Raw genomic sequence first — 26,326 nt, 5'->3', positions numbered from 1 at the left:
AGCGTATCTACCACTCCCTCCAGTTTAGTGTCTTCCGCGAACTTGCTGAAGATGCAGTCCACCCCATCATCCATATAATTAATGAAGATGTTAAACAAAACCAGCCCCAGGAGCGATCCCTGGTGCACTGCACTTAATGCCAGCTGCCAATTAGACATCGAGCCGTTGATCACTACCCATTGAGCCCGATGATCTAGCCAGCTTTCTGTCCACCTTATAGTCCATTCATCCAACCCATAATTCTTTAACTTGCTGGCAAGATTAGTGTGGGAGCCCATATCAAAAGCTTTGCTAAAGTCACGGTATATCACATCCACCACTTTCCCCACACCCACAGAGCCAGTCGTCTCATAATAGAAGTTAATCAGGTTGGTCAGGCATAACTTGCCCTTGGTGAATCCATGCTGACTGTTCCTGGTCACCTTCCTCTCTTCCAAGTGCTTCAAAATGGATTCCTTGACAAGCTGCCCCATAATTTTTTCCAGGGACTGAGGTGAGGCTAACTGCTCTGTCGTTCCTTGGACCCTCCTCTTTCCTTTTTTTGAAGATGGGCACTATATGTCCCTTTTTTCCAATCGTCATCTCCGATAATGGCCAATGGCTCTGCAATCACATCAGCCACTCCTTCAGCACCCACAGCTGCATTGTATTCGGCCCCATGGACTTGTGCATGTCCAGCTTTTCTAAATAGTCCTGAACCTGTTCTTTCACCACTGAGGGCTGCTCACCTTCTCCCCATACTGTGCAGCCCAGTGCAGTAATCTGGGAGCTGACCTTGTCTGTGAAGACATAGGCAAAAAAAGCACGAAGTACTTCAGCTTTTTCCACATCATCTGTCACTAGGTTGCCTCCCCCATTCAGAAAGGAGCCCACACTTTCTTCTCGTCTTCTTCTTGTTGCTAACATACCTGTAGAAACCCTTCTTGTTACCCTTCACATCCCTTGCTAACTGCAATTCTAATTGTCCTTTGGCCTTCCTAATTTCACTCCTGCATCCTTGAGCAATTTTTTATACTCCTCCCTAATCATCTGTCCAAGCTTCTACTTCTTGTAAGCTTCCTTTTTGTGTTTAAGCTCGCCGAAGATTTCTCAGTTAAGCCAAGCTGGTTGCCTGCCATATTTTCTATTCTTTCTGCACATCAGGATGGTTTGTTCCTGCTCTCTCGGTAAGGTTTCTTTAAAACACAGCCAGCTCTCCTGGACTCCTATCCCCCTCATAATAGTCTCCCAGGGGATCCTGCCCATCAGTTCCCTGGTTGAGTCAAAGTCTGCTTTTCTGAATTCCAGGGTCTGTATTCTGCTGCTCTCCTTTCTTCCTTTTGTCAGGATCCCGAACTCAACCATCTCATAGTCACTGCTGCTCAGCTTGCCATCCACTTCTACTTCCTCACCAATTCTTCCCTGTTTGTGAGCAGCAGGTCAAGAAGAGAACAGCCCCAAGTTAGTTCCTCCAGCACTTGTACCAGGAAGTCTTCCCCAACACTGTCCAAAAACTTCCTGGATTGTCTGTGCACTGCTGTATTGCTCTCCCATCAGATGTCAGAGTGATTGAAGTCCTCCATGAGAACATTAGGGTCTATGATCTGGAAACTTTCACTATCTGTCTGAAGAAAGCCCCATCTACCTCATTCTCCTGGTATGATGGTCTATAGCAGACGCCCACCATGACATCACCCTTGTTGCTCTTGCCTCTAAACTTAACCCAGAGACTCTCTCAACAGGCTTTTCTCTAGTTTCATACTGGAGCTCAGACAGTCATGCTGCTCTCTTTCAAACAGTGCAACTCCTCCATCTTTTCTCCCCTGCCTGTCCTTCCTGAACAGTTTATATCTATCCATGACAGTGCTCCAGTCATGTGACTTACACCACCACCTCTCTTTTATTCCAATCACATCATAGTTCTTTGACTGTGTCAGGACTTCCAATTCTTCCTGCTTGTTTCCCAGGCTTCTTGTGTTCATGTACGAGCATCTAAGAGAATTAGCCATTTGATCTTCTTTCTCAGTAGGGATCAGGAAGCCTCCCCTGTTGCACCCTCCTCCTTGTGCTTCCTCCAAGTATCCCACTTACCTCCGGGCTTAGGCCTCCAGATGTAACTCCCAACAAATAGCTTATCATCATCTTGTTAGCTTATCATTATTGCATGATGTAACTTGCAACTTGCCTAGCTGTGATAATCTGGCAATATTTTTTTTTAATTTGACCCTTGCAGCCTTGTGTACAGTTCTCCTTGGTTCCATGAAAGCCATTTATGTAAAATTTATAATACTCAGATAACGTATTATAAATATAATTCAACAATGAGTAATAGTGAAAAAGTGTTTTCAGAATCAAACACTATTAGAAAAAAATAACAATGTTTATATCTTTTTCACTTGTTTACTTTCTTTCACTGTCTTAATATTAGATACGTTAATTTCTGGATCTGAGGATAATTTGGACAGTTGTGATTTATAGTCTTGGGTAGAATTTTCTAAAGTGCCTGGTTACATAGGCTCCTAAGTACTTAAGGTCATTTTTAAAAATGAGACTTGGCTTAAGTCACTTTAGTTGTTTGGAAAATGTTACATCTTATCTAAATTAGAAAATGTATTGATTATTGTGGAATTATATCAATGTTATCTTGAATCAAGCTTTAATTTAAAAAACAGGTTGAAACTGTATGATTGCTAAAAATGTTCTCAGTGATATAACCTAAAAACAATTAAAGTGATTAACATTATTTGTAAATTTTTCTTTTCATCTGAAAAAACCCAGATATGTTCCAGGTCTGAAATGTAAATTTATAAACCTGAAAGAATAGGGATTTATACTGAAAACTGTTGACAGAGCCTTAAACCCAAAGCAATGCTAGTGGGTGCCATTATAGTACTTGATCGTCGGCACTGTCTGAAACGGATAGTGAACAAAACTGTGAGGTAATGCTAAAAATACAGCTTTGAGGAAGGAATAAAAAGAGAAGATTTAATTTAAGTGTATAAAATCAAAAACATTATAGGCATACCGTTGTCATTATCACTCTGATTGTCGGAGAGATGGAAGAAACAGTGGGAGGAAAAAAGTCCATTCAGAACAGATGTTGAGAAGTTTTTCACATAGAGAAAAAAGCATATGAATGAAAAAGTCTAGCAGGAAAAGTTGTAAAAGAAAAATCACACGGATCATTAGAGGACCTAAGAGAGGAAAATTTATCAGAAAAGAATTACAAGAAAGAATGACATTTTGGAGGGGGAAAATCTATTGTTTGTTCTGCAATTCTTAATGTTTGTAAATTTTAAAGAAACGTAGTCATTTTTTAGGTAACAGTATGCCATGCACAGTATCTTGCCCCCAGTTCAGAGAGGTACCTGCACACACATCTCCTTATCATATGAGTAACCCCATTAGAGGCGTGCTTTATGCCTGGCTAAATTTAAGAGGTCTTGTGCAGATAACTACCAAATTAAACTTCAAGATAGTTAAGTGGCCAAGTCAGGGATCATAATTACTACTATACACTGATCGTGTTCTCTGACTTTCAGCAGCCCCTCCCCAACCCCTCATCCCTGAGCACCAGCAGACAATTGATTTCACAGGTTTGAGAAAAGCCAAGAGAAGGATACACCCCATAATTTCCCCAGTGATCACTTATTTTCCCTCTTACAGATATAAGAAAGGGTTGACCTGAATTTGGCTCGTAATGTTTTGACTGGACAATTTAAATACAGGCATTTGGTGAAAGACACCATAGAAATGCTAGATTAGATAGCTAGGTATGTTAGGCTATTTTTAAGTATAAATTACACATGCTTGACTTCAATATGTTTTTAAATCAATTCATCTAAGCCAGTGATAACACCTGCTTAGACACTACTTTTCATTTAGAAGTGGGTTATTTTGGTTTAAAAATTGATTTCTAATCTACTTTGGTTAAATTGAGATAAACCTGGGTTTAAATGAAATAAATGTTCACACAACATTTGCACCACATTAACTAAACTGCTTTAAAATTGCAACTTAACTTCAATTGATGTAGCTTTCTTGTGTAAACAGGCCTGTATACAGATATCTTTGCATTACGCTTACTGTTGTTGAACTGCAATTGAGTACGTTTTCTAAAACCTGTTAATTCAGAAACTATCTGCTAATGATTTGTCCTGGGTTACTTGATAAACAAGAAGATAAGTTATCTCATCAGAGTGGTCTTCACTGAATTACAGATTGTGACCCAAATTAAATTCCAGTTGAAGTCAAATTGTCTGTTTACTTACACAAGGGCTGAATTTGTTTCACATTATGTCATGTCATATTACAGTAAGAGTGCTGTATCATGCTGATAATGTGGATAAAATGTGAAGAACAGAATAACAGTCAAGTGGTAACAAAAATGCTAGTCTAGCCTTATGTACATGTAAGCCACTGACTGGCTAGGAGTTGAACACCTTAAGTAACTAAATAGTTCAGCACATCATGCTGTGCATATGTCATGTATAATTATGATGGTGTTGGTAGATAGGTATTGGTAAACTGTCCACAACCTAACTTATTTGTGAAAGGAAAACACTCGAGTACTCAACTGAGAATACAAGTACAAATGTTGTTAAATGCTTTTGTATCTAAGGCACTTGGTAGAACAGAATGTTTCCACTATAAAAATGTGTTGCCCTAGTGGGAAGCACTTAATCTATTTGCAGGTTTATAGTAAGGCATAAGGTTACATTTTTCCTCAAGATGTTATGTTTTGTGCCACCAACTCTTTTACTATGCACAAGCACAACACTTCGTTTGTTTGGATGTTCTTTAGTTATCCAGGTGGCTTCAAACAAGTGACAGCAACACAGCTTCACCTAAAAGATCCAACAGCAGTAAGTACCTCTGTTTCACTTTAACTTTTGCTTTCCTTAGTTAGATTAAGGGAACTATTTTGTCATGTTGACTTGCTATTCTTCTGATGGACAAAAAACTGAATCAAGCTCCTCCATTGCCCCTTTTATCAAGCCTTCAAAAAAATAGTTACTGCAAAGGTGGAAAATAGAAATTGTGGCGTTTATCCTGTAGCTGGGATCTCCGGACTAACCAGCTGCTCTCTCCTCCTCCATTGGATCATTCTCTCCTATCTTTATTGTGAGTTCTATCTTCTTCTTCCTCCTTTTTCTTCACCTACTGACTCTTTCACCTTCTCCTCTGCTCTCTCTCCTCTTTGGTGTGGCCCCAGTTCAGGAGAGCACATAAGTACATGTTTAATTTTCAGCTTATGCTTAAATGCTCCTCTAAATTAGGGATGCTTTACTGAACTGGTGGCCTAAATCTGCTTCACCATCTTTGTTTCTTCTCATGCCTTATCTTTCTATGTTCCTTCTTTCCCCTTTGGTTTCTGCCCTTTTTTCCTGTTTTTCTCTGCCCCCACTCCTCCTGTGGTGGCCCCCCAGCCATAAGGAATAAAGCACTGTTTATTCTTCTCTAATACAGCCAGGTTTACTGGTTAAAATGTATAAGAGTTCTGCTCTTCTTGAGGTGGGCGTATCAGACTGAGTGGGGAGTGCTCTCCTTCTTGCTCTAACATGAACTTTAGACAGCACGAGGAATAGAGTGCAGACCAAAGATTCTTCACCGGAAGAACCCATTGCTGTGGGAGTAGTGCTCCTACACTGTGGACCAGCATTTCCAACCCACTACACAAAACTAGAATAACATAGCCAAGAGGGTAAAACAGTTTCATCTTATCAAAAATCAGTGAGGTGGTAACTACTGTGAAACTAATGTATTTTGTGTTTACCTTTAATATGGAGCTAAAGTGTGACAATTTTAAGGATAGTTTTTTAGTTTTTAATGAAGTATTAATAATGCTGTCCTTTTTGGCTAAAACTGGTTCATATTATGCTGTTCAAATGGGCAAATCAAGGTTCTTAACTTAGTTCATTTTTGACTGACTGATTTCAATTTTAAAGATTTGACCTTTTTCATAAATTACCCACCCCAAACCAGTCTTAGCTGAGCTGTACATCTTAACAATCCTAGTCCTTTGTTAGCAGCCAGAGAGAATAGTGCTGATTCTGGAAAAAAGAATACAATATAGTATACTTCCATCTCTCCTGCAGTGAAATTCAACACTGGATTCTATTAATTGATTTTTAGTTGTTTTCCAGTGGTATAAGAATGGCCATTCTGGGTCAGACCAATGGTCCATATAGCTCAGTATCCTGTCTTGCGACAGTTGCCAATGTCAGGTAGGAATGAGGGAATGAACAGAACAGATAATCATCAAACGATCCATCCCTTGTTGCCCATTCCAAGCCCCTGGCAAACAGGCTAGGGACACTTCAGAACATGGTTTTGCATCCCTGCCCATTCTGGCTATTAGCCATTGATGGACGTATCCTCCATGAACTTATCTAGTTCTTTTTTGAGCCCTGTTATAGTCTTGGCCTTCACAACATCCCCTTGCAAAGAGTTCCACAGATTGACTGTGCGTTGTGTGAAGAAATACTTCCTTTTTTAAATTTTAAACCTGCTGCCTATTAATTTTGTTTGGTGACCCCCTAGTTCTTGTGTTATGAGGAGGAGTAAATAACACTTCCTTATTTCCTTTCTCCACACCAGTCATGATTTTATAGACTTCTATCATATCATAGAATCATAGAATCATAGAATATTAGAGTTGGAAGGGACCTCAGGAGGTCATCTAGTCCAACCCCCTGCTCAAATATCCCCCATTAGTCATTTCTTTTCCAAGCTGAAAAGGCCCAGTCTTATTAATCTTTCCGCATATGGAAGCTGTTCCTTACCTCTAATCATTTTGTTGCCCTTCTGTGTATCTTTTCCAGTTCCAATATATCTTCTTTGAGATGGGGTGACCAGATCTGCACGCAGCATTCGAGATGTGGGGCATATGATGGATTTATATAGAGGCAATATGATATTTTCTGTCTTATTAACTATCCCTTTCCTAATCATTCCCAACATTCTGTTAGCTTTTTACATCTGCCGCTGCACATTGAGTGGATGTTTTCACAGAACTATCCACAATGACTCCAAGATCTTTCTTGCTAATTTAGACCTCATCATTTTATATGTATAGTTGGGATTTTATTTTTCAATGTGCATTACTTTGCCTTTATCAACATTGAATTTCATCTGCCATTTTGTTGCCCAGTTTTGTGAGATATCTTTGTAACTTTTCGCACTCTGTTTTGGACTTAACTATCTTGAATAGTTTTGAATCATCTGCAAATTTTGCCACCTTGCTGTTTATCCCTTTTTCCAGATCATTTATCAGTATGTTGAACAGAACCAGTACAGTCCCCGGGGGACACCTCTATTTAGTTCTCCATTCTGAAAATTGGCCAGTTAGTCCTACCCTTTGTTTCCTATCTTAAATAGTTACTGATCTAGGAGAGGACCTTCCCTCTTATCCTATGACAATTTACTTTGCTTAAGAGCTTTTGGTTAGGAACCTTGTCAGAGGTTTTCTGAAAATCGAATTACACTATATCTATTGGATCACTCCTGTCCACATGCTTGTTGACCCCCTCAAAGAATTCTTGTAGATTGGTTAGGCATGATTTCCCTTTACAAAAACCATGTTGACTCTTCCCAATAAATCGTGTTCATCTGTGTGTCTGATAATTCTGTTCTTTACTATAGGTTCAACCAATGTGCCTGGCACTGAAGTTAGGCTTACTGGCCTGTAATTGCCAGGATCTCCTTTGGAGCCTTTTTAAAAAATTTGCATCACATTAGCTATCCTCCAGTCATAGAATAGAATTATAGAGTTGGAAGGGACCTCAGGAGGTCATCTAGTCCAACCCCCTACTCAAAGCAGGACTAACCTCAGCTAAATAATCCCAGCGAGGGCTTTGTCAAGCCACAGCTTAAAAACCTCTAAAGATGGAGATTCCACCACCTCCCTAGGTAACCCATTCCAGTGCTTCACCACCCTCTGAGTGAATTTTTTTTTCCTAATGTCCAACCTAGACCTCCCCCACTGCAACTTGAGACGGTTGCTCCTTATTCTGTCATCTGCCGCCTCTGAGAACAGCCTAGCTTCATCCTCCCTGGAACCCCCTTTCATGTAGTTAAAGGCTGCTATCAAATCCCCCCTCGTTCTTCTCTTCTACAAACTAAACAAGCCTAGTTCCCTCAGCCTCTCCTCATAAGTCTTGTGCTCCAGCCCCCTAATCATTTTTGTTGCCCTCCACTGGACTCTCTCCAACTCGTCCACATCCTTTTTGTATTGGGGGGCCCAAAACTGGACACAATACTCCAAATGCGGCCTTACCAATGCCGAATAGAGGGAAATAATCACTTCCCACGATCTGCTGACAATGCTCCTATTAATGCAGCCCAATATGCTATTAGCCTTCTTGGCAACCAGGGCATACTGCTGACTCATATCCAGCTTCTTATCCACTGTTACCCCCAAGTCCTTTTCTGCAGAGCTGCTGCCTAGCTCATCAGTCCCCAGTCTGTAGCTGTGCATGAGATTCTTCCATCCTAGGTGCAGGACTCTGCACTTGTCCTTGATGAACCTCATCAGATTTCTTTTGGCCCAATCCTCCAGTTTGTTTAGGTCCTTCTGAATCCTATCCCTACCTTCCAGGGTATCTACCACTCCCTCATCATCTGGTACAGAAGCTGATTTAAATGATAGGTTACATATCACTGTTTCACATTTGAGTTCCTTCAGAACTCATGTGTGAATACCATCTGGTTCTGGGGATTTATTACTGTTTAATTTACCAATTTGTTCTAACACCTCCTCTGACACCTCAATCTGGGACAGTTCCTCAGATTTGTCACCTAAAAGGAATGGGAATCTCCCTCACATCCTCAGCTGTGAAGACCAATCCAAAGAATTAATTTAGTTTCTCTGCAATGGCCTTATCTTCCTGGAATGCTCCTTTAGCATCTCGATCATCCAGTGGCCCCACTGCTTGTTTAGCAGGCTTCCTGCTTCTGATGTACTTAACGCATTTTTTGTTGTTGCTTTTTGAGTCTTTAGCTAACTGTTACTCTTATTCTTTTTTGGCCTTCCTAATTATACTTTTACACTTCACTTGCCAGAGTTTATGCTCTTTTCTATTTTCCTCATTATGATTTAACTTCCACTTTTTAAAGGATGCCTTTTTGTCTCCAACTGCTTCTTCTACTTTGTTGTTTAGCCACAGTGGCATTTTTTTGGTTCTCTTACTATGCTTTTTAACTTGGGGTATATATTTAAATGGAGCCTCTATTATGGTGTCTTTAAAAAGTTTACATGCAGCTTGCAGGGATTTTACTTTTGGCACTGTACCTTTTAATATCTGTTTAACTAACTTCCTCATTTTTGTGTAGTTCCCCTTCCTGTAATTAAATGCTACTGTGGTGGACTGCTTTGGTGGTCGTCCCTCCCAAAGATGTTACATTTTATTATGTTATGGTCCCTATCACCAAGCGGTTCAGCTGTAAAAGTATATACTGTACATGTGATGTATCCAAGAACTGAAAAGTGTGATCATATTGAACTTGGACCCCTAGTAACCTCTGGGTTCATTGTGTAATGCACAAATAGGATATTACTACTTCTGCTGAGGGAGATGATTAATAGGTAATAATTGATAGCTTAACATTATTGATTGCCAAGATTTTAAAAAATGGGAGCCTACCTGTGGATTTAGGTATTTAACTTTTGGGTCCTATTTTTGAAGATCTAGACTTATCTGGACATATAGATATGAGCTTTGTGACACAGAGTTGGGAAAAACGTATTTGGAATCCTTTCCCTTGCTTTTAATGAGAGTTGTGGACATGCAGCATCTCTCAGGGTTAGACCCTGAGGATATGTCCACTCTGCAATTAAAACCGCAGAGCTGGCTCATGCCAGCTGACTCGAGCTCATGGGGCTCAGGCTCAGTGGCTGTTTAATTGCAGCGTAGACATTTGGGCGTGGGCTGAAGCCTGAGCTCTAGGACCCTGTGCAGTTGGAGGGTTCCAGAGCCCCGGCTGCAACCCGAGACCAAACATTTACACCGTAATTAAACAGCCCCGTGAGCCTGAGCCAGCTGGCCTGGGCCAGCCAATGGTGTCTAATTGCAGTGTAGACGTATCCTAAGACACAAATCCATTAGGGCCTGATTCAAAGCCCAGGGAAGCCAATAGAAAATTTCCATTGACTTCAAAGGGTTTGGCTCAGGCACATTTATATAACTAATCTTAAAACACTTTATTTTATCCACACCCGATTATGCATCTGTAGAAATATTATTGTTTGTATAATACAGTTATGAGACTGGGATCTTGTTATGTTTGGCACTGTACAAATGCAGAACAAAAAGATGGTCACTGCCCCCAAAGAGTTTTGCTGCTTCTAATCAGTTATCTCATTGTACTCAATTAAAGCAAAACAAAAAAGCACTTTTAAAGGGGAGACTCTAATGTATCTGTACTGACTTCCTAAAGTATTGTTAGTTCCATGTCTAAAATCAGTTCTCTGCTTTACCATTTTTGTTTGAACTTCAGATATTAATGGTACGCTGGGAGGCACTATAACCTAATTTATTTTCAACGGCCTGAGAATTGGATTCTCTATAAATTCCCTTCTGGCATTCACTCTGAGTTTCGTTTTTCTTGCCAAACTCCTATAGATAAATTTATCTGGGAACAAAGACAGATTCAGTGCATTACAAATAGTTAAAACATGTTTGACAAAGACTCAAAGACTAGCAAATGGTGATATAGTTCAGAACTTCATCTTACTTAGCGAGAAATATGTTCTAGTGTGACAGCACTCCGAAGAGCTCTGGAGAATTAACTTTTTCTCTCTGTGTTCAAAGCAAAACATCTAATTTGTTGGTTAAAGAGATCATTTTTATGTTTTTGTCACATTAATAATTTAGAATAGTAGATGGTAGTTAAGTATGTCAAATCTTCTGTCTATGTGGCTATTCTTATAGGTCATTCTGATCTTGATTAGTTTAGTGGACCATGATGGCATAGCAATTGGTTTATCTGCAACCTGTACAAACAATGACATGACAAAAATATACAGTTAGCTGAGCGTGCATGAAACTGTTAACAACTTGGATGCATATTCTACATTTTTTAGCTGATTTCACAGACAAAAATATTTTTGTAACTACATGAAATGGCAAGGATGAAAGCTGAGAACAGGACCTGATTATAGGAAGAATCTATAAATACTACCAGATTATACTCCATAGGTTGGTGGTTCTGTGATATTCACTTATTATTAAGAATCTATCAAGATTAACTTTATTACCTCTAGTAAATTTAAGTTGAAAGTATTTTTGGAAGTGGAAATCTATACTAAATCACCCTTTATTTTGCTTTAGACTCTAGATATTTAGGTGGAAACTTCATACTGTAAATGTAATAAAGGTAGTCAAGAAAGATTTTTTTGTCCCAAAGGAGAGTAGAAATTATTTGCCCTCCTCTCTTTTTTCATAAAACTGTGTCCCTATTTCCTTCTTTCTTCTTCCTCCACCTCCTCCTCCCTGTACTTTTCAGTTCTTCTCCCTCCTCTTTTTCCTAGCTTTGATCCCTTATTTCTTTCACTCTCTGCCCTTATATTTATTGTCCCTCTGCCCTCCCATCCTCTCTTTACTTAACCATACTTTTTTTTATATGGATGGACCCATCCTCCTCCCCCAACCGCCCTCCCTCCAGACATTGACATTCTCCATGCTGCTTCAGTCCAAGGTCTTATTTAAATGAGATAGTCAGTCTAATCAGTGATTCATTTTCTATTCCTTGCTATGCCTATACAAATGTAGAACACAGGGCACCCCTAACACTGAACCAGCAGGGAGTGCATCCATTGCTGGGTAGGGTGAGACTTTACTTACTAGTGCAATATGGCTTTTAAACTTTAAATCAATAAACTGTAAATACAAGAGCAGTACACACAGCTATTCTCTGCTTTACTATTCATTGGAAGGTTGCCTTACTGTACTACAGGATAATAAGGAAGCAAACCTATTATTGCAAAGTAATTAAATTATAGCATGATCTGGTCAGAATTAGTATGAAATTTTTTTTAAAACCATCTATTAACAAGGTAACAAAACAAAAATCCTATTTATATCATAGCTATTTGCACGAATAGTGTTCAGAAGTAAAGATGTAAATTAACTAAAAGCTCCTAAAAGCATTTTAAAACTAAATAGATGTACTGCCTGTAATTAATGTAATTAGCAAACAATTTCCTTTCACTTAAAATAGTTATTTAACTTTAGAAAGAAAGAAAGAAGTTATTTAACTTTAGAGGATTAAACAATGATTAGTGTTGCATATTCAACAGTATTAATCTATTAAATGTATTAAACAGTGATTAGTGATTACTAACTGTCACAGCTGGGGTTTGAGCAGCCAGGACTAATGGGTGGAGCTGGAATTGGGCCTAATGAGCCAAGGGTCAGAGCTGGAATCAAAAGCCAAGAATCAGGCCAAGGGTCAGAATTAGAAGCCAGAAATCAGAATGGAGGGTCAAAGCTAAAGGCAGAAGCCAGGAACCCAAACCAAGGCGAAGGAGCAGGGTCTGTTGTAGCAGCTGGCTGGGGATCCACCTAGTTGTACGAACAACTTCCTGGTATCCCCTTCAGGCTTAAGTATTGTTCCTGGACCAATCAGTTACCTCGTGAGCACTGCTAGTCAGTCCCTCTCTGGGCAGCACTTCCTGTGGTGCTTGGCCTCGCAGTCCATCGGTCACTGTCGGGTTGTACCATAAATGCAGCAGTCATTCAGGGACCAGCAGACCCAGATTCTATCCCTGAGGATCCTCACACTAACAGTGGTAAGATACTGGGCTTGTTACATCCATTTATTTATCTTTATGTTCAATGTCTATCTTTTGCTGCTTTACACTTGAGAGTATTGTAAAATTCAATCTAACTGAAAATCCTGCATTTTTGCATCCTTTCTGATTTCTTATGTTTATTGTAGCATGAATGACTTAAGGTATTATAGTCAGGAAAGTGACTCTGTGAAAATGGCAGCTTTTTACTCAGTGGTGTGCTCATTGTGTTTGTTCTGTCATATCTACTGATTTTATTGACAAAAGTCTTTTTAAGGGGAGTACCCTTTATTCTTCGTAGCATTTCAAAGTCAGTTAAAGCATAGGCCAATGTGCTGGATTTTTACAGCTTCTGCATCTTCCTCAGAATTATTAGCTATGGGGAAGTATATTTAAAAGCTATCAACATTGGTCTAACTTAGCTTCCATTAAAGTCAATGGGAATTTATCATTGGGAGCAGAGTTGGACTAATGCTAAGTACTTTTGAAAATCCCACCCTAAATTCTGAATACATAATCTTTTACAGGTGATAATGCATGCAAATCACATAGTTTGACATACAGGTTGAAGTTTTATGTCTGAAAAATATCTTTTTACTAATAAATCGAAAAGTTTTGGTGAGAGATGATAAACATGGAGCACTTTCATGCGATTTTTACTAAGTCAATTTTCACAGTGCTTTAACTATTCAAAAGTCTTTTGAGGGTCTTTGACAAAGGCCTTTTTTCATTGTGAGAGTTTCACTACTAGCAAAATAAATTCCTCTGCCGAGGTCCATCACAAAGCCGAGTCATGGTGATGGCCATTTGTAAACAGGTGAATTTCACCCTATGTAATTAGAAATCTGGGTTGTTTTATAATCACCAGAGATCTGGTCTAACACCCATTGAAGTCAGGGGAAAACTAGCTGACTTCAGTGGGCACTGAATTAGGTTGGTCTGTAGGAAACTGAACGTGTAAAGCAGAGGAATCAAAGAGACTCGCTTCTGTTAGCCAGTGTTCTCATTCTGCAGATATAGTTTCCATCATTTATTATCTCCCTTCCCAACCTTGTAATCCCCTGCTGGTTGGTCCTCAAAATGTTACATTATGTAGGTCACCAGGAGAAGGGCTCCAAACCATGGGTTGTCCATGGCCCATAGTTTGATTGCTCCTGGGGGTACGCAAGACACAGGCAGGGGGCACGCAGCAAAAAACCCAGTGAAGGGAGGTGGGCGGCAGCCGCCAGCTTCTAGGGAAGGTGGGCAGCAGCCACAGGCTTCCCAAGCCAGGTCCCACCTCCTAGCTAGGAGGTAGACGGCAGCCACCCCAGTCCTGGGAAGCTGGGCAGCAGCCACTGGCTTTTTGGGAAGCCGAGCAGCAGCCTCCTGCATCCCGCCCGGTCCCAGCTCCCAGGTGGGAGCCTGGCAGCAGCCTCCTGCGCCTTGCGAACTGGGCTCGCAGCTGGGTGGCTGCCACCCGTGCCCCGGCTCTGAGCCAAGAGACATCCTCCCACGCCCTGGCTTGAAGATGGGCAGCAGCTGCCTGCCGCCTGCCCACATCCCCGGGTCCTAGCCTTGCAGAAGCCTCCTCTGCCCCAGCTCAGATTGGGTGGCAGTCGCCCACCTCCCGGGCTGGCAGCCAAACGGCAGCTGCCTGCAACTTGCCCAGGTGGTAGCTCCCCTCCCCGGCTCAAAGCCCGGTGGAGAGCCCAGTGGCTTGCCCAGTCCTGGAGCACAGTCTACCCACAGGTTTACTTGTCAATTTCACAGCTCTAGCTGAGCCGTGAAATTGACAGCTATGACAGCCCCAGATTTTACCACTATAAAAATCTGAAGAGGGGCCCACACAGTGTGATTTGCCCCAGGCCCGCACCCCCTTAGGAATGGCCATGGGGAGCGCTGCTATCCACTCTGGTGGGCCGCTAGTGCCTGCTTATACCTCACAAGTTCGCGCCTGTGTGAGGAGAACACCACGTGATCCCGCCATCAGGCCATAATGATTGGCTGGTGTTGACCTTTGCTCCTATATGGAGGAAGGGGAGGAGGAAGGAGGGGAGAAACAGCAGGGGGTTTTGTGATCTGCCACAGCCACACAGAATTACAGAACTCAGAACTCTCCTGCTTTATGAGAAATACAGTTGTCCAGTGGTAAAGGGGAAAAAGATTATTTCTCAGAGTGGAAAATTGAGTGTTGGGGTACTTATTAACATTTTCAGAAGTTAGAGGGTACTTGCTACTTAAAAGGTTGAGAAACACTGGTGTAACGGATATTCAAAGAGACCCGTCAGTCCCAACGCCTCACAGTGAGGCACTCAGATAAGAGCACAGGAGTTCTAGCTTCTTCTGCTGTACTCAGTATATGTGTTTCTTCAGCATCCTGGGATGGTGTTCTGTTTTTGGTGGAAAGGTAAGAGCCACAGAGAAATGGCAAGTTAAAACAGCAGGTGACCAGCCTGCCTTCATTTTACACGTCTAATGCATGACAGATCTAGTAGGCTCCAGAGGAATTGCTATAGATGGGCAGAGTGAGCAAACAAATTGTTGTCTTAATGCTGTGGATAAAAAATGTAATGGCTCCTAAATTGGCTCTTCAAGTTTAAGAGAAACAGTGATGGAGTTGGTTTGAGGCAGATCAAATCTTTCACATTTCAGAGGAATACTACTGGGAAAAGCCAAATGGAGCAAACAAGTTTCTACTCTATATTCTGAAACAGCCCAAGTGGATCTCAGACATCTTGATCTCTATCACCCTTTTACGTTCGTCCTTTACACATCTGATATGTTGGACACAGGTTATTTTTTTCAATTTTTAGCTGCCAAAGGCTTTGTCCCAGTAGATCAGAATCCATCCTCCTTAGCACAGAAAGGCTTCCTATGCAGACAGTCAGGCTGAATACCAAAAAAGAAAGATCCTAGGTCTCTCCAGCCAGAGAGAGACTTAATCACTCCATCCCCAATGTGATAAGTTGAAAGAGTTATCTTTGGAGCACAGGAAGGGATCTCTGTATTTTCCATCCTTGGCTGGAAATTAACTTTATTTTGATATGCCTCCAGGTCCCAATTAGATTCCAGACAATTAATTCAGAACAAAGTAGATAGAAACCAAGAACCTCTTCAGTTCCCAGGAAATCTTATTCAACCTGTAACTGAATTGCTCTGCAGAAGTCTTTATGTCAAGTCAAGAAAGAGAGTCTTTGGAAGACTTCTATCCCCTTAAAAGCTTGTTCCTTTTCCAAGCTGAACTGAATGTTCTGGCTGTCTTTAATAATATCATTCAAGCAAGAGACAGTCTAGTAACTCCTTCCTTTAATTGCATGCAAGCTTTCAAAAATGAAAGTTGACAACAAGCCATTTTGATTAGCAAACAGATGTGTGGATAGTCATACCCCTCCATCACCATCTTCTTCAGATTCTTTGGGTGAATGACATTTTATCCAACAGAGTAGTTTTGATCACTACATACGTGCCATACAACAACTTCTTTTCTGGACTTTCCACCTGCTGGAGCTATGAAGTACCATCTTTATAGGGTGAAATGTAAGTATTGCTAATATTTCTGTCTAACAAGTAGAGCAGAGTGGGTATTCGCTTGTGAACTTTTGAATTGGACCTTTTTTCCTTGAAGATTGATCTCTAGCAAGAAAAAAATTTTCTCAAGAAGTTATCAGAATCATCAAATCTTGTCCTGAAAAATTACCAAATTTTTGCCTCCAAAACCAGCTGAGCAGATCTGAGTTTTAAAGTAAGTATTTCTAATTCTAATGTTCCTGGTTTTGTTTTAGTGGTTCCTTCATAATGGATTTAGCCAGATTATTCAGGACGTGTTTAGTGAAAAAGAAATTACCATTTCATTTTTAACCTTTCACTTGATTTCCTAAGATTAAGTGCAGATTGTTGGATGATCCATGGATTACGTTAATAATACATTTCTTCTGTAATTTCAGTGTGATAACCTATTGCCATATTTTAAAGTGGTTTCCCTCTTCTTCAGTTTGGTGGTAGTGAAGAAGGTTATCTGTAGTACCACCACTAGCTTCCTTTGGGAAATGTGTTGTGGAAAACTTCAATTTCTGCTGCAGGCTGCTAAGGGAATGCACTGACTTGTGGCATCCCAGGACCTCCCAAACTATACATCTATCTCACCAATATTACCCACTATTTATGCAGACTACCTGGTTGAACACTCCCAGCCTTTCCTGTGGTAGTCTCTGCCATCATGGGATCTGCGGTAAGGTGCTTCACAGCTTTCTACTGATTTAACCCTGAGCTGAATCTAGTCCATCTTTTATAAAGGTATGAAAACTGAGTTAGACCAGAATCTTTCTTAGTTTAGCAGTTTAAACTGTTCCTTTATTTGTTTTGCCAATATTTTGGAAAATTTGAGCAAAGAAAATTGCTTCGAGGTGTTTTGAAAGCAAAAAGCAGAGAGATTATGTACTTTCAATTTGTTTATGTGCAAGAAGCAGATGTTTGGAACTCAAAGGCAGTTTTTATTAAAAAAAATATATATATGAATATTTTAGTTCACTTGCATAATTACTGTAAAGTTTGAGACCAGAATTGTGAAAGCTATGTCCATAAACTTTGCCCTATGCATCTTTTGAGGTGCCTAAACATGGAAATGGCTAGACTTTAAAACAACCGAGCACTTGCAACTCCCATTGACTTCAGTAGGATTTATGGATGCATGTCACTTTTGCAAATTAAGCTACATTTAGATAGGTGCCTGGATTTAGGAGCCTAGTTCAGCCATCCCATTTTGAGTTTTGGCTGGAAATAAATATTACCAAATTTCACAATATTTCTTAATTGAAAAATATAAGCAAAATGTAATTGACACTTCTATTTAGTTACATTGGAAACCTCACATAAAAAATAGTGAATATAAAACAATTTCAAATAAGTGAGAAAGTACTGTATGTGAGCTGGCCACAGTATTCAGAGTCTGTGTTGCCACTGGCAAAGAATTAGTGGTTGACAATTACTCACAGTGCACTTTCACCTACTAAGAATAATTATAAAACAGGGCAAGATTTAACACTGGAAATATGCTGTGAGGAAGCCTCCTGTGGTGTCATTTCCCCAGTGTATGCAGCTGCAGACATTGAAATAAGGGAGCTTAAAACATTCTTATTCACCTTTTGAATGTCATTTAAAAATCACTTACATGCATAGACTTGTAATGCATCTGTGTAATAATGACCTTTTAGAAGAAAAACCTGGAACAGAAAACATGGGAAAATACTGTTGGTCTTGAAAGACTATGCAGTTTGGGTCAGGGAAGGCAGGGAATAATTTTAGGCTATCAAAAGACTATTTGTAAAACATCAAACACAGTAGATTTTTCTTTTAAGACTATGGGGAGGGGAATGGTTTTTAATAAACCAGAGCAAAACTTCAAAGTCTGGATTAGTAGAGACAGAGAACTGCGATGGGTTGGGAAGGATATTGGAACAGGATCAAGTATATTAGAAGTTCTAAATTCTCTCAGCAAGACTTCACAGATGGCTTGATCTCTGGTTGGGTTGTGAATGAAAAAAATTGCTTTTACTATTCTTAATCTGTTCCTCATTCTGAGCCCAATCCTACAAAGTGTGAAAGGCTCTCTATGTCTTTCAGGTTTATGCTTTCTGAAGGGTATCAATTTAAAATACCCAGTAACTCTAGAGTTTTAAGTAGTTGTGCAGAGCAGTAATGGGGAGTGAGATGGGGTGGGTTGAGAGAAGTACAATCAATATGCATAAATAAAATTAAATATTCAAATTTCAGAGAGGTGTTAACAGAAATCAAATTCTGGAAGCCAAAATGATACAGCTCTGTTTGAAATAATCTCCATGTAACCTACATAATTAGAAGAAAAGCCTTACAGCTAAGCAGGAAAGAGAACCAAGAGTTGATATGAAGAGGATATATGTAAATTTGATGTACATAGAGTAGCTCTTTCTAATCTAGGAAAAAATCCAAATATCCTGAATTTTTTTTAGGTTGTTCAATATGTTTGAATCTTTCATACCCTGAATCCTTTGTGAAGGCTAATCCATTCAGTTAAATATGGAGTAAAGGTATGCTGTTAATGTTCTAAGATTACTTCTTGGCTATTAAATCTATGTTAGTCCCTTGCATATACTTTCTCCTTGGACCTCAGTAAATTTATTTTGTACTTCCAAGGATACCGAGTGGTATTGTTCTGTTGATGCCCACCTTTAAATCTGTTTTATTTATTCAAAGATTCTTTTCCAGGATTTAGCCACTCATGGATGTGACAAACGTATATAAGGCAGTATTAGGCTACAAATAAGACACAGGCTCTATCAATCACCACCAACACAAGTTGAAATTTTTAAGTCCTAATGTACAAATCCACTCTAGAATTTTTTTAATAAAAAGTTTTTTCATACTACTAATATGCTCGTTTTACAATAGTGTAAGAGTTTACTAGAGCAGATTTAAATGTAATCTAGTCCTGTGTACATGAACAGTTTGTTTGATCAACAAAAGTCAGATACATTAATTAATGTAACTTTGTCTGCAAATGAGCATTTCTAGGCTATACTACCATATTCATTTTATTGTAGTTTAAGAATCAGAATTTGAACTTTTGAGACTTGAAATGAATATCTATCCCAGGTTTTGTTTTGTTAACTTTTTTGGATGTCTTTTATTGGACATGTGAGCAATCTATTTAAAATTAATGTTTTTGGCACTTTTGTGGTTTGCATCTAAGGATTTACATCTAAGCCAGCGATCCTCAAACGTCTCCTCTCACCCACCTCTCCCACCACCAGTAATAGAATGTGTCTGCACTGCCGCCTTCCTTCTTTCCCTCTGTCCAGGAGGGGCCAGCAGCTGAAGAGGGGCTGACAGCTGAGCCGTGGCCAGCAGCAGGGCCATGACTGAGGCAGGGGGCCAGAGAACTGGGGGCAGAATGGGGCTGGGTGGTGCTCTCTCCCTTCCCCCTCAAGAGGCTGGCCTGGGTTCCACCGCAGCCCCCCCCCCCCCCCCCCAGATGTTTATCAGCATGCCCCAGCAGTTTGGAGACCACTGATCTAAGCCATTACAAAAAATTAAATTAACAGCTCAAAAATGTATTAATTGGCCAACTTAAACAAAGGGGTCTTAAGTTTAGAGGTAATAGCTAAAACTATATAAAACAAAAGAAATTCTAGATTTGAGAGGGTGTACAGCAGCTTAATGCTTTGAACCCCAAGATATCATGCAAATCTGTGGACTCTGGTCAGCATCTATAAATCTGAAGGCAGGGCTCAGTACATAAAGTAGAGTGAGATAATTGAAAGACTTAAGATTTTCCAGTGTCTTGTAAATTAGCAATGTTTTTTTTTTTTTAAATAGGATGTGAAATCTTATTGATTCTTAGCACCAATGTGAGTAAAGTGAGTATAGAACCAGTGAGTAAAGAACTGGGGGAATGCATAAACAACTGTTCTATTCAGTTCTTTTGTTGTAGGACTTCATTATATTTCTTTTGTATTCAAGTAACAACATCAGAGTCCGCTTATAGCTAATTTATCACCTTGTAAATGGCTCTGGTTGGTGCTGTTTTTTTACATTGTACATTTTTATATTGCAAAAGTAGCCACTTCAAATTCTGCTAAGCTTGTTTTTTTATTAAAACTTCTGACCAAAAAAGCTGCCAGAAGATCTAAGCAGCAGAGTAAAAGGGACAGAGGCAAAAAGGTATTCTTTAAAAATTGGAAGTCAAATCCTAGTGAAAATCCTAGGAAAGCAGAAAGGAGTATAAACTCTGGCAAGTCAAGTGAGGAACTGAGGTGTCAATAGAAGAGGTTTTGGAACAAATTGATAAATTAAACAATACTAAGTCACCGGGATCAGATGGTATTCACCCAAAAGTTCTGAAGGAACTCAAATATGATCTTGCAGAACTACTAACTGTGGTATCTAACGTATCGTTCATATCAGCCTCTGTCCCAAATGACTGGAGGATAGCTAATGTAATGCTGATTTTTTTAAAAAAGTTCCAGAGATGATCCTGGCAATTACAGGCCAGTAAGCCTAAATTCAATACCAGACAAATTGGTTGAAACTATAGTAAAGAACAGAATTATCAGACACACAAATTGTTGAGGAAGAGTAAACATAGCTTTTGTAAAAAGAAAGCATGCCTCACCAATCTATTGGAATTCTTTGAGCGGGTCATCAAACATGTGGACAACGGTGATCCAGTTGATATAGTGTATTTGGACTTTCAGAAAGGCTTTCATAAAGTCCCACACCAAAGGCTCTTAAGCAAAGTAAGTCATGGGATAAGAGGGAAGGTCCTCTCCTGGATCAGTAACTGGTTAAAAGATAGGATACAAAAGGTAGGAATAAATGGTCAGTTTTCTCAATGGAAAGAAGTAAGTAGCAGAGTATTGGGATCTGTGCTGTTCAACATATTCATAAATGATCTGGACAAAGGTAAAAAGTGAGATGGCAAAGTTTGCAGATGATACTAAATTACTCAAGATGGTGAAGTCCAAAGCAGACTGGGAAGAGTTACAAAGGGATCTCACAAAACTGGGTGACTTGGCAACAAAATGGCAGATGAAATTTGATGTTAAATGAAAAGTAATGCATATTGGAAAACATAAATCAAACTATACATACAAAATGTTGGAGTCTAAAATAGTGGTTACCACTCAAAAAAGAGAGTGGATAGTTCTCTGAAAACATCCACTAAGTGTTCAGTGGCAGTCAAAAATCTCCCAGAATATTGGGAATCATTAAGAAAGGGATAGTTAAGACAGAAAATATCAAAGTACCACTATATAAATCCATGGTACTTCTACATCTTGAATATTGCATGCAGTTCTGGTCGCCCTATCTCAAAAAAGATATATTAGAAGTGGAGAAGGGCAACAAAAATTGTTAAGGGTATGGTACAACTTCCATATAGAGATTAAAAAGACTGGGACTGTTCATCTTGGAAAAGAGATGACTAAGGGGGAGGAGGAGAGAGAGATGATTGAGATCTATAAAACCATGAGTGCGTGTAACCATTCCTAGCTTGGTGTCATTTGCAAATTTTATAAGCATGCTCTCCACTCCATTATCCAAGTCATTAAGGAAAATACCAGTAGTATTTTAGTACCAGACCCAGAGTTGACCTCTGTGCCACACCTGAAAATAGATACACCTGCTCAGTTTGATAGTGAGCCATTGATAACTGCTCTTTGACTACAGTCTTTCAGTCAGTTGTGTACCCACCTTATAGAAATTTCATCTAGACAGTATTTTCCAAGTTTGCTTACGAGAATGTCATATGGGATTGTGTCAGAAGCCTTACTAAAATCAAGATATATCACGTCTATGGCTCCCCAGCACATACACACTAAGCCAGTAACTCTGTCAAAGAAGGAAGGTAGATTGGTTTGGCCTGATTGGTTCTTGACCTATCCATGCTGGCCATTCTTTATAATGCTATTATCCTATAGGTGCTTACAAATAGATTTTTTTAAATAATTTGTTCCAGAATCTTTCCAGGTGTTGAAGTTATGCTGACTGGTCTATAATTCCCTGGATCCTCTTTGTTCCCCTTTTTAAAATTAGGTACTACGTTTGCCCTTCTCCTCTCCTCTGGGACCACACCTATCCTCCCAGAATTCTCAAAGATAACAGATAACAGTTCTGAGATTGCTTCAGGTGATTCCTTAAGTACCCTAGAATTAATTTCATCATTGAATACGTCCAATTTATCTAAATATTCTTTAACGTGTTCTTACCCTGTTTTTGTTTGTGTTCCTTCCTCCTGGTTGTTAATATTACTTGTGTTGAATATCCAGTCTTCGTATATCTTTGTACTGAAGATTGAAGTAAAATAGACATTCAACATCTCTGCCTTCTTGATGTTAATAGTTGTTAGCTCTCCTTCCCTGCTAAGTAGAGGACCTACACTTTCTTTTGACTTTCTCTTGCTTCTAATGTATATGAAGAACCTCTTCTTATTGCCCTTTATCTCCCTAACTAGGTGAAACTCATTTTGTGCCTTAGCCTTTCTGATTTTGTCTCTACGTAGTTGCAGTGTTCTTTTGTACTATTTAGCAATTCATCCATATTTCCACTTTTTGTAGGATTCCTTTTTGATTTTCAGGTCATTAAAGAGCTCCTGATGGAGCCATATTGGCTCTTACTAGTCTTCCTATCTTTCCTTCACATTGGGATAGTTTGCAGTTGTACCTTTAATATTGTTTCCTTGAGAAGCTGTCAGCTCTCCTGAACTCCATTATCCCTTGGAATTTTTCTTCCCATGGGGTCTTACCCACCAGTTTTCTGAGTTTGCTAAAGGCTGCTTTTTTGGAGTCCATTGTCCTTATTTTGCTGCTCTCACTCCTTCCTTTTCTTGGAATCATGTAATCATCATTGCATGATCTCTTTCACTCAGATTGCCTTTCAGATTCACAACCAGTTTCTTCCTATGAACATATCTAGTCCTTAACTGCAAATAGAGCTCTCTGTGGAAGCTTTCATACTGGGAAATTGGATGCTATTGTCAGCACTCCGTGACCATCAACAGGATTGATTAATCATCATATCGAATATATCAGTTAATTTAGAAGGAAAGTTGTAAGTGCTTTCTAATCCTGAGCAATTGCATCCTAATATTTAGAAAGGATTCTGTACAGATGAGTTCCAGAGGGGTAGCCATGTTAATCTGTATACAGCAAAAACAACGAGAGTCCTGTAGCACTTTAAAGACTAACAAATTTAATTTCTGCAGGCATAAGCTTTTGTGGGCTGTAACCCACTTTGTCAGATGTAAGGAATAGAAATCACATAGGATGTATATATACATATACTATAGGTGCTTACAAATTGATTTTTTAAATAATTTGTTCCAGAATCTTTCCAGGTGTTGAAGTTATGCTGACTGGTCTATAATTCCCTGGATCCTTGGATATGTATATATATAGCTCCTATGTGATTTCTATTCCTTACATCTGACGAAGTGGGTTATAGCCCACGAAAGCTTATGTCTGCAGAAATTAAATTTGTTAGTCTTTAAAGTGCTACAGGACTCTCGTTGTTTTTGCTGTACTGATGAGGTGTTTAGTGTGGCAGTGATAGTTAAGGTTGCATAATGGTTTCCCTTCTGCCCCATCTTAGAAGGTGGGGGGGTCTTCTGCCGTACTTGTCTGCTTCTTTACTGGTGTTGAGCTACTAAGGCTGGTGGGTGCGCAAGTACCCAGCCTTGCTCCCTCCAATTTCTGCTTCTCTTCTGACAATTGCCTCTTGGATTGGTCAGGCTGCACCTCCAGATGGCGGTAGAGCTCCTGCTTGTGGAGGCAGTTGTTGAAGCAAAGTCCAGGATCTGGAGGAATGAGCAACTGGAAGCCCAATCTACCTCTTTCTCACTGTTTCTGCTCCTTTTGCATGCTTGTTTTATACACAGAGGTATATCTTTTTCATTATATATATGTCTCTTACAGATTGTTAAACAGGCTATTTATAGAATGCTTCCAAAGAACCTGCACAGAAGAACTATGATGCAGAGGCTGCACCTCTTTCCAGAAGATGTAAGTCAATAGTTGTACTTGGTTATGTTTTATTTTCTCATGCTTTCAGGAATTAAAGATTGAGTTTTAGAAATATCTCTCTTCATGAGAAGACAGAAGTAAAAAAGCAACTTGTTTCTTTTATAGCTAAAGACAGTTTGAATATTAAAGTATTTTTCTTTATAACTTCATAAAGCTCCGAAGATTAAGTCATGCATTTAGGAGTCATATTGTTTTGTATTTTGAATTTTAAAAAGGGCTTTTTACTGTACAACATTATTTCTAACCAGAAATTAAAATAAAGAACAGTGTCTGTAAACTTTGGTTCCATGAACTGGTTTTCAAAATTTAAGGCCTGGTCTACACTAGAAAATTAAGTCAGTTAACTGTTGCCCAGGGGTGTGAAAAATCCACACCCCTGACCAGCATAATTAAGCCAACCTAATCCCCAGTGTAGACAGCGATAGGTTGACAAGAATTCTTCCAACAACATAGCTACCACCTCTCAAGGAGGTGGATTACTTCACCAGTGAGAGGACCCTTCTTATCACCATCGGTACTGTCTACACTGAAGCACTACAGTGGCACAGCTAAATTGTCAAGCATAAAAATGAGTCTGTGAATTCAAAGCCATGGGAAACAGCCTCCCCAAGTTATTTCCAGTTCCCAGAACCTCCAAAAGCTACTAAGACTCTTCACTGTTGAAGATTCACCAAGTGACGGAATTTGCTAAATTACTTCACGGAGCACAAGGCCTTCATATAGGAGGGAGTTTTTAGCCCTGTTGCTCCCAAACCAAAAGGTACTCATTCGTCAGTCTACTCCACTAGTTAGTGAATACATTACCGTCACATTCTCCTTGACCATCAGAAAGATATTAAAGTATCCTTTAAAGATGCAATACCCAGCAGCTTGCCACATTAACTGGCGTTAACATTCACTTTAAATCAAACACAACACTGGGTTAGTTTTGATTAAAAGAAAACAAGTAAAACAAAAAGGAGATAGGATTTTAAGTTGGTCACATATAAAGGACAGAGTTAGTAATGGTTAAAAGCAAAAGTGAAAAATACTTTTTAGAGGCTAAGACTTAACAAAACAAACTACCATTTTTGTTCAAGGTAGTTTTCTTACCAATCTACCTTTCAGCAAAATGGCTGTTCAGCCTCTGTCAGTATCTCTCACAAAGTCCAAAGTGCTCAGTTTCTTTGTCATCTTAGGTGAAAGATAACTTTGGTTTCTTCACCCATTTCTCTTATAGACCAGTGAACCTTTTCAATGGATTCTTTTGAAGGTTACCCATAAAAGTAAAGACCATTCAAACTGGGGGGATGGTGACACGGTGTCTGGTTGTAAAGGAAGTTCCATGTGGGTTTCTTCCCCCACTGGTGTTTGCTAAAATGCAAATTGATCTGTTTTCTTAAATCTCCTCCCCTTACTATGATGGTGAGTGGTTGTCTCCTCCCCTTGTTAGCTTGATGGTCCTGTTTATTTTTTATGTAAATTGCATTCCCATTGTCTTTTAATGTACCTTGGAAATACCTTCCAGGTGGCTGAACCACTTTCCTTTGTCTCGGTTGGTTGTAACTTTAGCTCTGCCTGGCATATACACTTTGACAACATGACTTTCCATTTGTTTGTAATTTGAATTTGGTCTTCATACATACACCACACAATAACATCAATGATCAGTATGTTATTAGCTTTCTTTTGATATCTTAAATGACACCTTCCAATACAGTTAATGACATTTGTGAGTTGGGGTACATTCAACTGGTTAGACCTGCTGAAACTCACTACCAGATAGCAATGAGCATCTTGCAATAGGATGCTGTTAGGGTCATAGTTTTAAATGTTGTTCCTGTACTAAGAGTAATCGTAATTATTGTGCTTTGGAGCCAATGGAAAGCAGCTTTACACTGGAAATGTATTTAAAAAATTACATTCCAGCCAATGAGGCATGTGTACTCAGAGAGAGAATATGAGAGAGGTGATCAGAAAAAAATGTACATATTTATTTTGTACACCATTGTTTTTTTTCTCTGTTTTAAGCGAAGAAAAGATG

The 26,326-nt window shown here is 39.5% G+C and overlaps 1 protein-coding gene across 2 annotated transcripts in view; it reads left to right on the top strand.

The window, feature by feature from the left end:
- The window catches only part of MRPL13 (mitochondrial ribosomal protein L13), a 62,815-nt gene that overhangs the window by 11,952 nt on the left and 24,537 nt on the right, over positions 1 to 26,326 (top strand). For both annotated transcript variants that reach the window (XM_067530903.1, XM_067530911.1), the window contains exons 4-5: positions 4,784 to 4,844; positions 24,196 to 24,282. In XM_067530903.1, the coding sequence (XP_067387004.1) occupies positions 4,784 to 4,844; positions 24,196 to 24,282 (148 nt within the window). The remainder of the gene's footprint in view (positions 1 to 4,783; positions 4,845 to 24,195; positions 24,283 to 26,326) is intronic.

Source organism: Emydura macquarii, unplaced genomic scaffold (genome assembly GCF_026122565.2).
Source record: "Emydura macquarii macquarii isolate MOO-44397 ecotype Brisbane River unplaced genomic scaffold, CSIRO-AGI_Emac_v2 contig_369, whole genome shotgun sequence".
Taxonomy (NCBI): domain Eukaryota; kingdom Metazoa; phylum Chordata; order Testudines; family Chelidae; genus Emydura; species Emydura macquarii.
The sequence above is the reverse complement of the archived record's forward strand: the minus strand, read 5'-3'. Positions and strand labels throughout refer to the sequence as shown.